The sequence below is a fragment of the Eptesicus fuscus genome, chromosome 12 (assembly GCF_027574615.1).
Source record: "Eptesicus fuscus isolate TK198812 chromosome 12, DD_ASM_mEF_20220401, whole genome shotgun sequence".
NCBI lineage: Eukaryota > Metazoa > Chordata > Mammalia > Chiroptera > Vespertilionidae > Eptesicus > Eptesicus fuscus.
Window position 1 is genome coordinate 61,480,035 of NC_072484.1, and position 15,772 is coordinate 61,495,806.

At 42.9% G+C, this 15,772-nt stretch overlaps 1 protein-coding gene across 7 annotated transcripts in view; it reads right to left on the reverse strand.

Moving 5' to 3' along the window:
* PPP4R1 (protein phosphatase 4 regulatory subunit 1) overlaps positions 1 to 9,012 on the reverse strand; it is a 66,013-nt gene extending 57,001 nt beyond the window's left edge. For 3 of the 7 annotated variants that reach the window (XM_054723892.1, XM_054723889.1, XM_054723887.1), the window contains exons 1-2: positions 8,947 to 9,012; positions 8,696 to 8,740 (exon numbers count right to left, since the gene is read on the reverse strand). In XM_054723892.1, the coding sequence (XP_054579867.1) occupies positions 8,696 to 8,740; positions 8,947 to 8,953 (52 nt within the window). In that variant the 5' untranslated portion in view covers positions 8,954 to 9,012. The remainder of the gene's footprint in view (positions 1 to 8,695; positions 8,741 to 8,946) is intronic. The other 4 variants (XM_054723890.1, XM_054723886.1, XM_054723888.1 and 1 more) reach the window with 3 other exon arrangements.
* Positions 9,013 to 15,772: the final 6,760 nt, after the last annotated feature.

The following is a 15,772-nucleotide window of genomic DNA, read 5'->3' on the forward strand; positions in this document are numbered from 1 at the left end:
TTTCTCAATCTGATAAAGGGCATCTGTAAAAAAAAAATAAGTTGAATATCAAATTCAAAACTTTTGCTCTTTGAAATACACTTATGGCAAAGAAAAGACAAGTCACAGACTGGAAAATATTTGCAAATCACGACAATGAAAAGACAAGTCACAGACTGGAAAATATTTGCAAATCACAAGAGGAGACTTGTATCTGGACTATATAAAGAACTCTCAAAACTTAATAGGAAAACAATTAACCCAATAAAAAATGGGAACAAGATTAAAACACTTCACCAAAGAAGATATATATAGATAGTAAATGAACACATGAAAAGATGAGCAATATTAGTCAATAAGGAAATGCAAATTCAAACTACAGAAGAAAAACCACTACACATTTGACCAGTGACTGCCATGATATTTTGAATTTAATTAAAAAAGGTCCGCCGCTTATGTCTATAAGCACTTATGTCGTACAAATGGTTAACAGAATGGCTAAAATAAAGACTGCTCACACCAAGTGCTAACAATGGTGTGGAGCACTTCGGACTCTTAAACCTTGCTGGTGGAAGTGTAACATGGTACAACCACTTTGAAAAAGTTTTGCAGTTTCTTAAAAAGATAACCAGCCGGAGGAACCAAGATGGCGGCATAGGTAAACACCTGAACTTGCTGTCTCACACAACCACATTAAAACTACAACTAAAAGAAAAAAAAACGGATATTATCCAGAACCACGGGAAGGCTGGCTGGATGGAAGTTCTACAACAAGAAGGAAAGAGAAAAGCGCATCTAGACTGGTAGGAGGTGCAGAGGTGTGGAAGAGCGAAGGAACGGAGGTGCGGGCGGAAACGGGCTGGCAACTGGGTACGCTGTGGTCTTTTTCAATCTGGAGGGAGATACAAACTCCCAACTGCTCTGAACTCCAGTTCCCGGCGAGTCTCTGGGGACCCAGACTCACATGGGGAGAAACTGGACTGTCTGGCAGCGGGCGGAACTCGAGGGCGGCTTTCTCTCAGACTTGTACATGAATGCTCATAGCAGCTTTATTTTTAATAGACCAAAACTGGAAACAATCCAAAAGTCCATTAACATTTTAAAGACAGAAAACAGCTGAGAAAAGCAATTTGCTCAAGATTACACAGTAAGTGGCAAGGGTCAGAATCTGAACCCAGGTCTCAAGATTTTTAAAGCCCAGTGCTCTTTCCCCCTACACAAAACTTTACTGGGACATATTTCAGAATTACAGAATGATGAATGCTCAAATATCAACCAAACTGATATCAATTAGGCCAGAAAACAAGTCTGCTCCTAAATCTAAGGGGATAAGGAGCACAAGACTTGACTTAGGAGAGTCAGGGGATGGCTTTGGAGAAAGGGAATCCTTGGTGATGGGCCAGAACGATCTCTACAAAAATAGCTTCTTAGAAGTTATAGGGAATGCAGTCCTTTCAACCTCCTTAGTCAAAATTCCATAGATGTGCCACCTCACTCTTCTCCCTAAAACATTAAATTAGTTTATTTTTCAGCTCTGGTCAGGTAGCTCAGTTGATTAGTCATCCTGATGTGCTAAGGTTGAGGGTTTGATTCCTGGTCAGGGCACATCCAAGAATCAACCAGTGGCCTGGCTGGTGTGGCTCAGTGGGTTCCGTGTTGTCCCATGCACCAAGAGGTCGCTGGTTCAGTTCCTGGTCGGGCGCATGCTCGGGTTGCAGGCGTGGTCCCCAGTGGGACAAAGCAGGAGGCACCCAATTGATGACCGATGTTTCTCTTTCACTGATGTTTCTGTCTTTTGTTTTTCTTTCATTGATGTTTCTATCTCTCTCCCTCTCCCTTTCTCTCTAAAATAATCAATAAAACATATTAAAAAACACACACAATCAACCAATGAATGTATGAATAAGTAAAACAAATTGATGTTTTTCTTTCTCTTCCACCCTTTCTCTCTTTCTAAAATGAATCAATAAAAAATTTTTAAAATTAAGTTTATTTTCAGATCCAACCTAACAGCAAAACACCCTAAAGTTTAGGGACTGCCCACAATGTAGCTGATGGCAAAAATTGTTTGCCATCAAGAAGAAAAAAATCCAAAATTCCAAAATATAAGGCACACGTAAGAGTGAAGTAATAATAGTTTAATAAATATAAATTCTTTGTTTTGATGAGAAGACGAACTGAGATAAAAGGACCAGAAATAAAATAAACCGGTGATCAAACATTATGTAGCAGATGAATGAACTTTATCTAGTAAGAGGTCTTTATCCTTCATAAGCAGGAAGAATAAACAAAAACCTCTGTATTTAGATGGGGTTGGGTTTTTTTGTGTGCAGCTACAATCCCAGGCAGCCAACATGTATATTTTTACAAAGGGTTTCCCGTGCTTTTTCCTTCTTTTTTTTTAAAAAAAAAGTCAATACGGGGAATTGTTACTCAAGGCATCATTAACTGATTCTATACACATGTGGGTATCATTAAAACCATTTTAAGCAATCTTTTCTAGGATATCAAGTATATTCAATCTAAATAAAGACTTCTCCTGTCCAGTCTTGTTAGTAGCAATTAAAACACGCTACCAAGTCCCATGACTCACTTTTCCAAATCCCCATTTAACAACATTTATAAATATCATGACTTCCAAGGGCACCTTCCTAAGATTTTTGACTGATTCCCTGGCTCCAGCACTTCCCTAGGTGGCAAGGATTTAAGGAAGTTTATCAAAACTAGATTTAGGTTTTTTAAAGTAGTTATAGTGCAGTATAGGCAGTTACACCCAATTAGTTGTGATCCATGTAAAAGGATTCCAAAGCTTAAAGAAATATGGAAAATTCTGTGGTATGGCATATTCCATAATATAGCTCCCAAAGCTCTTTAACATCATGCTAGTTACAGCTGAAAGAAAAGTTAACATAAAAATGAAATAAGCTATATTATATCCAACCTCCATTCTTTTTCTTTAAGTATATTTTATTGATTTTTTTACAGAGAGGAAGAGAGAGGGATAGAGGGTTAGAAACATCAATGATAGAGAAACATCGATCAGCTGCCTCTTGCACACCCCCTACTGGGGATGTGCCCGCAACCAAAGTACATGCCCTTGACCAGAATCGAACCTGGGACCTTTCAGTCCGCAGGCCGACGCTCTATCCACTGAGCCAAACCAGTTTCGGCCCAACTTCCATTCTAATTATCGCTAAATTAAACCACATGCAGCATACTAGATTACTCTTCAAGGGTATTTTAAACATGGTTCAAACAAACTGTCTATGTAAGAAACTTGGGCTGCTCGATGTTATAAACTGGACAATTTAAGAGGAGACAATATTTAAGATACAATATTTTAGAATCAGGAGGCCTAGCTTAAAATTCTGGTTGGTACTTAGGAATTTTCCCCGAGAAAATAGTTTAGTCCCTTTGCATATCAGTTTACTTACTTATTTAATTACTATCAGAATACCACAGCCTACACATCACAGGGCTGCTATGAATAGTCTGTTTATGAAAGCTACTAGAAACTATTAAGTGTTATATCATTCTTTTAAAATATTCTTCAATGTATTCTTTTCTTAAAAATGTAAATTTTAATCAAACTCCTTTAATGAAATTATTTTTACAAGCATTAGCTTATCAAATCTTACTGTATCTCTTTTTAAAATTTCTGTTTTTGATTGATTTGAGAGAGAAAGGAAGAAAGAGGGGGAAAAAAACCTCACTGATTTGTTGTTCCACTTATTTATGCATTCTTTGGTTGATTCTTTTATGTGCCCTGACCAGGGATCAAACCGGCAACCTTGGCGTATTGGGAAGATGCTCTGATGAACTGAGCAACCTGGCTAGGGCAAATCTTACTATATTTTAAGCCTATCTTACCTCTTTTAGAAATCTAGCAACCGTTGGAAAACTGACAATAAAAATTTGAAATATCTTGCCCTGGCTGGTGTTGCTCAGTTAGTTGGGTGTTGTCCTGTGCACTGCAAGGTTGCTGGTCCCATTCCCGGTCAGGGCACATGCCTGGGTTTTGGGCTTGATTCCCCGGTATGGTACAGGGCATGCAGAAGGCTGCCAATCAATGTTTCTCTCGTCTCTCTTCCTCTCTCTAAAAATCAATAATCTATCCTTTAAAAAAGAAATTTTAAAATATCTTTCTCTGAAAGTCTACCTGTTATTTCGCATTGCCTCCCATTCATTATTCAAGGAACAAAAAGGGTTTACCCAACTCTGAAGTCACCTATTCAAATGGAATCACTGGCTTGCTTTCACTTTGAAATTCAAAGTATGTTTCATGTGCAGTACTGAACGTATTACTTTTAAACTAAAACATACTTTTATTGCATTATTTTCCTAAAGTTTTATTTACTTACCTTTATGATATTTTTATATGTATATACAGGGTGGAGCAAAAATAGGTTTAAAGTTGTTCATATGGACAATACAATAAATAATACATAATAATACAAAAATAAACTCTGGGTTTCTTGTACTCATAATTATAATCCTATTTTTGTCCCACCCTGTACAACGCACCGTTTTTTACATACTAGAACTTTGTTTCTGTTTCTCCCTTGGGGTATCAGTCAAGGCAGTCTTTGACTAACCCTTTTACGCATTCCACCCACTTTTCTACTGACTCTATACATAGACTTTAGGGCTTAAAATTAAACAAATCAAAACAAAAGACCTGAGACTCTTACCAAGGTCTGGCAATTCACCCCTTCTCAAGTTACAGACCCTACCTAGGTCCTCTCCTAGTCTCCACAGCTGCAGATTACCAGTAATAGTACTTATCCTCTCTTCTGCCTCAGTCTAGGTCAGGGGTCCTCAAACTTTTTAAACAGGGGGCCAGTTCACTGTCCCTCAGACGGTTAGAGGGCCGGACTATAGTTTAAAAAAAACTATGAACAAATTCCTATGCACACTGCACATATCTTATTTTGAAGTAAAAAAACAAAACGGCAAAAACACCCGCATGTGGCCCGAGGGCCGTAGTTTGAGGACGCCTGGTCTAGGTGGTTCTGCGTTTAGGAAAAACAATCAAAGATTGTAGAGCTTGGCTAGAAAATAATTTCTTCCCATCTTCAAGGCCAACTCAGACCTAGCTTGGATGAAGTGGCAGGACCTGGTGCACAACTACCCTGGAGGCCGGCCTCCATACCAGTCTTGCCTGAGAGAGAAAGTGGGCTCATAAGACACAGCCTAGTTGTAAGGGGAGCCCAAGCTCCATTCTTGCTGACATCTCTGGCTCTCTACCTTCTCCAGATTCTCCAGGAAATGACAAGCTTTTTCATTCCCTTACCAAACATCTTGCCCTCGATCTAGGCACCATGGGCAAATCTCTCCCATTCTTTCTCCCTTCACAATAGACGGCAAATGGTTCTTAACTGGCCATATGTTCAAAGATCCCTTGTTTCTGAATGTTCTGGGTAAAGGTATTGTCAGGGTAAAGGCTCTCCCTGGGTTGTGTCACCCTGGCATAAAGATTATTTTGAGCTGCAAACAATTAAAGCCCAAGTAACTCAGGAAGCGGTTTTTTTGTGTGTTTGTTTTATAACCTCCCCCTTTTCTTCTCAAAGGGATTCAGATGGAAAAACCTGCTTCAGAAAGGGAACTTTAGGATTACCACTTTAGCATATTCACTTTTGCACATATAAATTAAGTGTGGTTGACAGAAAAGATCCATGAAAAAAAATCTGTTTCCGAGATTTCCCTCTGTCCTGTTGTTTCTGAGTAGCATAACAAGAATGTATTTGCTACTTTCTCAGCTACCTATGAGTTGCCCTTACCCCTTTCACCTTTGTCCAAAATGACATCTATATCCCATTTCGCCTCATTGTCTTTGGAATTTTTATGCTTATGAAAAAATGCACATGTAAAAATTTGATTTTCTCCTGTTGATCTGATGTATGTTGGTTGACTTATTCGACTAGCCAGAAGAACTAAAGGGGTAAGGGGAAGTTTCCCGGGCCATGAGAGTATCACCTATAAAAACTAACAACTGAGAAAAAGAAGCATGCCAAAACCGGTTTGGCTCAGTGGATAGAGCGTCAGCCTGTGGACTGAAAGGTCCCAGGTTCGATTCCGGTCAAGGGCACGTACCTTGGTTGCGGGCACATCCCCAGTAGGGGGCGTGCATGAGGCAGCTGATTGATGTTTCTCTCTCATTGATGTTTCTAACTCTCTCTCTCTCTCTCTCCCTTCCTCTCTGTAAAAAAGTCAATAAAATATATTTTAAAAAAAAAAAAAGAAAAAGAAGCAATTATTCTAATAAAGTCTTCAATGAGATTATACATATGCAAATAAACTATCTGTGCCGTCAAATGTCTAGCATTTTATCCTAAATTAAAACACACTGGGAACTAACAGAACCTTTAAAAAGTTAACTGTAAGCATTAAAAGCATTTATAAATATATATTAATTCTACAGTGTAATACTCAACATCAGTATTTTCTTTTCTGCTCTAAGCTTCCTTATTCTTTATTCATAATTAACATACAATAGTCACTATTTACCAGGTACTGTTGTTATTATTATTATTTTTTTAGAGAGAGAGGAAGGGAGAGAGAAACATCAAGCATCAATGTGAAAGAAAAACATGGACTGGTTGCCTCCCATTCGGAGATAGAAGCTGAAACCTGAATATGTGCCCTGACTGGGAATTGAACCCACAACCTTTCAGTACACGGGACAACACTCCAACCACCTGAGCCACTTGGCTAGGGCTACCAGGTACTATTCTAAGTGCTTTACATGCATTAATTTACATAAGGCACTGACCAACTCAAAAAGGTATGTAATATTTATAGGCTATTTACAAATAACAAATCTTAGGCATAGACAGGCTGAGTTTTGGGGTGTGTGTTTGTTCAAAATGACAATGCCAAGATTGGAACAACACAGTCTGGCTGTAGCATCTTGTCTATTAACTACTGTGCTATGATGCCTCTGATGCCTTCACTATCACACTTAACATTAAGATTGCTTATGAACCACTAGAGGGCAATGGATTGTGACCATCCTTTGCACAGCTATATCCTCAGGACGGAGCAGAAGTCTTGAGGCTCATGAATAAATCATTGAGTTCTTCACAGGTATGTTTTCCCCTCTAGACTATGTTCCCTAGGCCCTAGGGTCAGACAAGACAGAAGTGATACTGCAGCTCATCCTGTAGGAGTACATGGCACATAAATGAAAATAAATTACTATGCAGAAGTTCTTGCTCCAGACATTCCTAAATACCTGCTGAATGAATATATCTCCTATTTACAAAGTCTTGAAGCAAAAGACAAGAATGGGAAGCCCCTGTATGGGGACAACAACCAGAAGCACCTCTCTAAACCCAACTTTGCAAGAAATCAACAGCTGCCTTAAATAACACTTTAAACTCACTCATAGGCAGATTAGTGGACTAAGGTAAAACATTAAATGAAATATAAAAACAGTCTACTATGTGAGGACTGCTCCCTTTAAGAGCTTTTCGCTTAAGAAAAAATAAAAAAGACCAAAAACAAATCCATACTTAGCAAAGGTAAGTTTGAATATGGTGCAGTTACTTTAAAAATAATCGCTCTTTTTATAGAATCCTTCTAAATAGTGAATTCCCCTAATTCACTCAAAAAAAAAAAAACAAACCCCAGGAATTTAAAAATTAAGCTTAATTTGGGCAAGGAAAAACCATAATAGACCATACTAAGAATTAATTACACAGTCTTTAAAAGAGCAATTTCCATCTGTAGCCATCTCTGAATTACTTATATCGGCATTAATCAAAGTAAATCTCAGCATCTGGCGGGCTTTCCTCTCAAGGCATCAGAAATTCTACCACGGTTATCATTTCAACTCAGAACACATTCCAAATTACCTTCGGATGCCAGAAGAGCACATATGGAAACGAACAGTTCCTTTCTGACACTATTCTGGAAACAATGTCAAAGTTTTTTTTTTTTTTTCTTAAACAAAAGAATCCATTCTTTTAAAACTTCAAATCTCAAAAGAAAAGCTGGAAGTGTACTATGGAAGGAGGCCTGGGCGATGTGTGAACATTTGCATTACTACAGGAATTCACCCTCTTACACAGTCATCCCTGCCCAGGCCACACGACCTTCCAACCGTCCCCTAATCCGCAAGGAACAGGGACGCGGGGCGACGCGGGAACGTAGGAGCCGAAGCGACCTCCCAGGTAAGCCACCTCCCGACAGCCCGCCAGGGGGGCTGAGCGGGACCGGGCCGCCCGCCCCGGACCCCGCGAGCAACTCGAAGCAAAAAAAAAAAAAACACCTCCTTCAAGATAGCCTCTTCCTTCCTCAGGAGGGCCGAGGGGAGGGGCGCCCCCGGAAGGCGCTCCCAGGAGAGAAACACACACCCCAAAATTCCTATTTCAAATGTCTGCCTACTAGTTTCTCCTGCCGAAACGGACCGCCGGGCGTTCCCGAGCCCCCAGGAGACGTGAGCGGGGTGGGCGCTGGGGCAGAGCCCGAGCTGAAGCGCTCCACGGGGCACCGCTCTCCCCCCAGCGGCCGAGGGGCGCCCCGTGTCCTCCAGGAAGCGCAATGCTCCCTCAAAACCGCGACCCCGGCCGGCCCCGGGCCACGCCTCGCCGAGCCCGTCCCCCCGCCGGGCCGGGCCGGGCCGGGCCCAGGCCGCCGCCGCCCGCCCTTCCTCCCGGCCGCTCCCCGCGGGCCGCCGGCGACAGCGACAGCCACCGCGGGCGGGCGCACTCACATCCGTCCGCGTCCTCCTGCAGGTCCTCCTGGAGCAGCGAGAGGTCTGCGCCGGGGAGAAAAGAAAGGCCCGGTTAGCGCCCCGCGACCCGGCGCGCCTCCCGGCCACCCGCCCTCCGGCCCCGCGGCGCCTTCCCGCGCCGGGACCCCGCGCCGGCCTCGGCCCCACCTGGGGCGGCGGCGGACGGGCGGACGAGGGGAGGCGCCGCCGCCGCCGCCGCCGCGCCGCCCGGAGAACTGGGGGCCACGTACCCGCCATCTTGTGGTCGCCCCCTCCTCCTCCTCCTCGGTCTCCCGGGGATCCGGGGCTACATGGAGCGGCGCGAGCCGGGGAGCCGGTGGACGCGCGCGGGAGGGGCGGCGAGGAGGAGGGACGGGCCGGCGGGGGCGCGCGCGCGGGGCGGGCCGAGGGCCCGGGACTGGGCCGCGGGCGGAGCGGCTCCCGGACGCCGGCGGTGGGCGGGCGCCGCGGGCCCCGGGCCTCGCCCCGCCTCGCCCGTCCGCTCCGGGCGGCACCGGGGCGGCCGGCGCTCCCTCCTCCCGCCTCCCTCGCTCCCGGCCCGGCCCGGCGGCGCGCGCTCACACCCTCGGCCGGAGGCGCCCTCACGCCGAGCAGCGGACGGAGCTGCCGCCGGCCCGGGACCCTGCGGCTTGGGGGCCGGAGCCGGGCAGGGCCCCCCCCCCGCGGCCCGACCCGCTTTATTGGGTCACCGCCTCGTCGGCCGCCGCAGCCCTTCTCCGCGGCCGGGCGTTCGCCGCCCCGCGCCCCCTCCCCAGGTTGCACGTACGTCGGCGGCGATCCGAGGCCTGGCGGAGGCCGAGGGTCCCACCCTCCGGGCGGAGGAAGCGCCGCCCCCCCGCGCGCCGGGGCCCGTGGGAAGCGGCTGGTAACAAAGCCCTGGGCCCGGGCCCTGGTCTCGGAGGGCCCCGGGCAGCCTGGGTCAGCCGGATCGCCCGCCCCGCGCGTTTCAGCCTTCGACGCAGGTGCCGTTTCAGGCTGAGACGCAGGTGATTACCCCGCGCCCGGCTGATCGTGAACTGACAAAGCGGAAACCCTCCGGCGAGCGGCGGGCCTGGGTTCAGGTCTTTATTCTGCCAGTTACTTAGTAGGCGGGTGACCCGTTTGTAAAATGAAGGATGATAACTGCCGCTGGGGATTATCGGGATTAAAGAAGAATGCAAGGAACCTAGCACAGTACTGGATATGTTGGAGGTGCCCGATGAACGGTGCCTATGGTTCTTTTTCCCCCCTTAAAGTAGTCGGTGCTCACCTGAATTCTGTATCACAGATTTTATCATTCCCCCTTTTCACATGTGTGTGATTGATTAGCTCAAGCTCCCAAGCACAGAGTGAGAGCTAAACCTAGGTTTTCTGATTCCATTTCACACTATCCTATCTCTTCCTCCAGTTCTACTCAAGGCCTCCAATATGGTAATCTCTTGAAATGCAGAACAAAACAAGGACTTGTTTAATTAATACCACTTTGGGGGTCTGGTCTCTTGAACAGGAGAGGGAATTCTAAATAGTTAATCAGCTTGTTCCTTTCTGCATTGTGGCTTTAACCAATGAAGGATCAGTCTAAGAGGAATCAGATCTGAAGTTCATAATTCTGTGTAATAAAATGGGTTCTATATAGCTATTCCCAAAACTTCCCTCTCAGATATGGAACACATTGTATAGTAAATATTAAACTTCTAAGAGTAATAAAGATTGGAATACAATCTATAATTCCAGGTGTATGTCTAATTTTGTCAAATATAGAATAACTAGAGGCCCACTGCACGAATTCGTGCACCAGTGGGGTGCCTGGGCCTGGCCTGCGGGAATCAGGCGGAAACCAGCTCTCCAACATCCCCTGAGGGGGTCCCAGATTGCAAGAGGGCACAAGGCCAGGCGGAGGGACCTCACCATTGCATGATCAGGGCCTGGGAGGGACTGTGGGAGGGCTCCAGGGCATGTGCGGCCCATCTTGCTCAGTCCCAATCGGCTGGATCCCAGCAGCAAGCTAACCTACCGGTTGGAGCGTCTGACCCCTGGTGGTCAGTGCACGTCATAGCAAGCGGTTGAGCAGCCTTAGCATACCATTAGCATATTACACTTTGATTGGTTGAACAGACAACCAGACACTTAGCATATTAGGCTTTATTATGTAGGATTAAAACTAAAGGCTAAAAACTGTCATCTATCTCTCTCCTTCCCTTGAAAAATGCCGTTACATAAATTCTGCTGACACCAACTCTTAAAATGATGAGTTAGAAATTCACGAACTATCGACAGAAACGGGTCCCAATTGATTCAATCTGTGACCGTTTTGCTGTGATACTTGTCTTGTGGACACCTACCACTTTAGCAATTCTGGGTGGAAGGAGGGGGAAATAGGATTTGGCCCTTTACTCTAAAATTTAGAGTCTAAATGGTGATCTCTAAACAACACAGAATTTACCGAGTGCCAACTATTCTTCAGCTACTGGACATCCAAAGACAAAACTATCTGGATGATCTACTCAGTATAATTTTCAGTGATCATGATAAATAGAGGTTGTGTACCAAATGCTAGCCTGGGGTACATAATGACTGTCTGTGGTAGCTAGGCCTCAGTAAATTTTATCTCAGTATTTTCTGGAAGGCAGCAAAGGAGGAGGGCCTGTATAACTTTGCCTGTATTGTTCAAAAGCTATGCATCTGGGTATCATCTTACCTCCATTATATGCCTCAGTAGGTTCCTTTAGTCAGCATGGTTTTTAGACATTTCAGTGGTTAAGCACAAGTACATATTTTTTACATTTAATTTTCTCTCCTTCTCTACTCCTTCCTCAAAATAAGATCAATGGTTTTTAAACCAGTATTCTATGAAATGTACTCTTTCCTCCTTATGAAAATTATATTTAAACAATAGCAATCATTAATCTATGTCCCCTTACTCCAATTTCACTTACAGTCTAGCCCATGGATACCAGAAGCTGTGTGTGGTGGTCAGAACACAACACACTGTCTGAATTCGTAACCTGCTTTGTCCCTGGAAATGGAGGGAGTGTCGCAAGTAAACTTTTTTAAAAGTATTATCCAAATCTGTGTCTATTAAGGCCTGAATTTTTCAGAATAAGTCCTCTCCCAAATGACAGTGAAAGCTTTCATTAGTAGCCAAGAAAACGTAAAAATTAACTAATTTGGTTCTTCAAACACAAACATAACAAATATCACGGGAAAAATATTGATAATAAACCAATAAAACCTACCTGGCATTGCTTGATGCTACCCCATTTATTAATGTTTATATTGATAATGGAACCATTTACTTTTTTCTTCAGAATGATCATTCCTGAACCTGAAAGTACATAAAGGCAGATTATCAGTTATTGTTTTGAGTAATAAAAATGAATCAATCTGAAAATGAAGAAATTCGATAAAAATGCTTTTTAAACAAAATTTTAACCTTTCAGCCTAGCTGGTGTGGCTCGGTGGTTGAGCGTCAACCCATGAACCAGGAGGTCATGGTTCAATTCAGGGCACATGTCCAGGTTGTGGGCTTGATCCCCAGTAGGGGGCATGCAGGAGGCAGCCCATTGATGATTCTCATCATTGATGTTTCTATGTCTCTCCCTCTCCCTTCCTCTCTCTGAAATCAATAAAAACTATATTTTTAAAAAAGAAAACATTTCATTCGCCTTGTTTTTTTATTTATTTTTTGGGACAGGTTGATGGATGTCCCTCACAGAGTGTCATTCCCAAGTAAAAAGAACACATAGAGTGTTTATTTTTATTTTTAATGTATTGCCAATCTCTTACTTGAACCCTCTTATATACTTTTTTGGTATATTTTATAAAGGGAAATATTTGTGTGAAATTTGTCTTATCTTTCCTTCCTATGCGTTTTCTAGCCCCTTTTAAAGCTTCATGTCAGGATGACATTCCAAGCCCTAACTAATTTGGCTCAGTGGATAGAGTGTCGACCTGCGGACTGAAGGGTCCCAGATTTGATTCCGGTCAAGGGTACATGCCCAGGTTGCCTGCTCAATCCCCAGTAGGGGGCATGCAGAAGGCAGCCAATCAATGATTCTCTCTCATCATTGATGTTCCTATCTCTCTCTCCCTCTCCCTTCCTCTCTGAAATCAATAAAAATATATTTTTTTAAAAAGATGACATTCCAAAATATGAAGTCATAGCCTTTTCTAGAGCTTTCAGTTTGGTTTGTTTCCAAAGACACTGGATCTCTGTATTCACATCAGCCAAAGATACCATCCTAGAAAAAGGAAAAAGGAAGGAAGGAAGGAAGGAAAGAAGAAAAAAAAGCTACAGAACTGAGCCCCATCCAGAGTGATCCCTGTTCAGGCAATAATTTTTCCATCTACAGGAGTTGAAGGTGGCCCATAGAATGCAACAGAACATAGGCTCTGTCCCACCATCAGTCAAGGCTGCAAGTTTCTTAGCACAGGCTTCTTCTGACAGAAAAGTGCATCCTGCTAGGACGACCACCGTAAACTGAGTATAAAGGAAAATAAACCCTGTTTCTTATCCACCCCCATACCATGCTAATTACTTCAAGTGCTTTTCACTGTGCCCCAGATTAGCAGAGCCAAAAGGATTCTTCACTGAGCAATTTTGTAGCTATTCCAGCGGAGGTAAGGCACCCTATACAATTTGTTCCAAACATTTTAATTTATTTTTTTAAAAAAAACTAAGATGTAAAAATAATGAGCGTTAAATTGATTACAATGGCAGTGTTGGTTTTCTTTATACCTTTATCTTAATGCAGAAAGCGTTAGTTGCCATCACATTCAAAGCAATGTGCAAGAGCCTATCGCAGTGTTGGCAGAGTGCAGAGTATGTGCCGAGGAAAAGCTTATTATTCTGGATCTGAATGGATGAGTCAAGTTGATCCAGGAAAAAAACATAGGCAAACCACACATTCAAACCCAGATAAACTTGGTGATTAAACGATGCCTTGATTTTAAGGTCCTTTCATACTAATGCTGCCCTATGGTTCTATGACTAAGAAGAAATCGCTTCTATTCTAATTTCATCTTTCTGTGTATCTAATTTCATCCCTCTGTGTTACCATTTGCAACAATATGGATGGACATAGAGGTATTATGCTAAGTGAAATAAGTTAGGCAGAGAAAGACAAATAACGTGATTTTACTTACATGTGGAATCTAAAAGGCATAATAAATAAAATAGAAACAAACTCAGATACAGAGAACTGATGGTTGCCAGGTGGGAGGAGGGTCCAGAGGATGGGGGGAAAAGGTAAAGAGATTAAGAAGTACCAATTGGTAGTTACAAAATAGTCATAGGGATATATAAAGTACAGTATAGGGAATATAATCAATAATATTGTAATGACTATATATTGTGTCAGGGGGATACTAGACTCACATAACTTCGTGAGTTATGTAAAAGTCTAACCACCATGCTGTACACCTGAAACTAATATAATATTGAATGTTGACTATAATTGAAAATTTTTTAAATATTTAAAAAAAAAACAAGGAAGAAAATAATCAAAACCACATACACAAAATAAATTACTCTCATGTTTTTCTCTTGAGCTATTGGGTGTTTCTTATTGAGGTGTTACTTATTGAGGAGAAAAGGGCTAGGGGAGGGCAAGAAGAGGTATAATAGAACAAGAGTTCATTGCTGGATATGTTAAAACTGATAGGCCTGTGAGATAGATAGCCAACGAGAGATGTTAAATGGGAAGTTTACTGGGTCAGTGAAAGATCTAAGGAGGAGGTGAAGAAAGGAAAGTAACATGTGCAGTGACTACAGAGTATGGAACACATAGCAGTGGAAGTCTTCTGATTCCCAGTCCTGTGCTCTTGCAGCCTCATACAAATGCCTAGTCAATGACATTATGGTATCACTTAATTAGATATAAGGGCTTACTTTCATGGGTCATAGTGAGAATAAGTGCACAAGCACCTCTGTATCAAATAAAAAGACATGGATGGATGAAGAGTACTGGCTCAGTGTCAAGAGCACAGAAATAAGATCCAGAAGGCTTGAAATTTACTTTTAGCCTTGCCATTTACTGGTTTAATTGATAAATGAATTCATAGTGTCAGATGACCTCTAAGATACCTATTAGTTTAAAAATTTGACAGTTCCCCAGCAATTGCACTTTTGGGTACACAGCCTAATAATATTCTTGTACCTGTGCACAAGGAGATATGTTTATGAATCCTCACTAGAAACTTTGTTTAAAACAGCAAATTTAAAGGAACTACACCATCCGTCAAAATAATAAATAAATAAATAAAATATATTTATGTCGCAGAATGCTATATAGCTGTTTAATAAAATGAACTAGAACCCTAGACGGTTTGCTCAGTGGATAGAGCGTCAGCCTGCAGACCAAAGGGTCTCGGGTTCGATTCTGGTCAAGGGCCCTGGTCAGGACTCATGCAGGAGGCAACCAATCGATGTGTTTCTCTCACATCGATGTTTCTGTCTTTCTCTCTCTCTTCCACTCTTCCTAAAAATCCATGGAAAAATATCCTTGGGTGAGGATTAACAAAAATAAAAAAATTAAATTAAATTAAAATTAAAAAATGAACTAGATCGATGTGTATATATAAAGATCACAAATATAGAATGTTGTATGCAAAAAAGTAGGTCTGAGAATTATACTTGAAATAATTCGCCTTTTGTGGAAGTATGTGTATGTAAAAATGCTATAAGTGAGGCAGGATAGTAAGAAGCTAGGAAAATTCCTGGGCAAGTAGAATGGGGAAACTGAGACAGATAGCTGAAAATAAACTGGCTGAGCAATTTATAGCCAGAATGTCACCTCCCTAGAGATAACATCTAGGCCTCAGTTGTATTTCAGCTCCAGGCCCAGAAAAGCAGCAAAACCAGGTGGGTGATGTCAGGACCAGCTGCAGTGACTAATGACCCCCTGCCCTGGTGCTGACCCATCAGTAGAGGCCATGATCCTGAAAGGACACACCTGAAAAAGCTGATGACTATGCTAATTGAATATGCTATTGAAATCTCCTCTGAAACTCCAAACTCCCAGCCTTTAAAAAACCCCAAAACCAAGGACCCAGCTCTACTCTCCCTCCTGGGAGTAT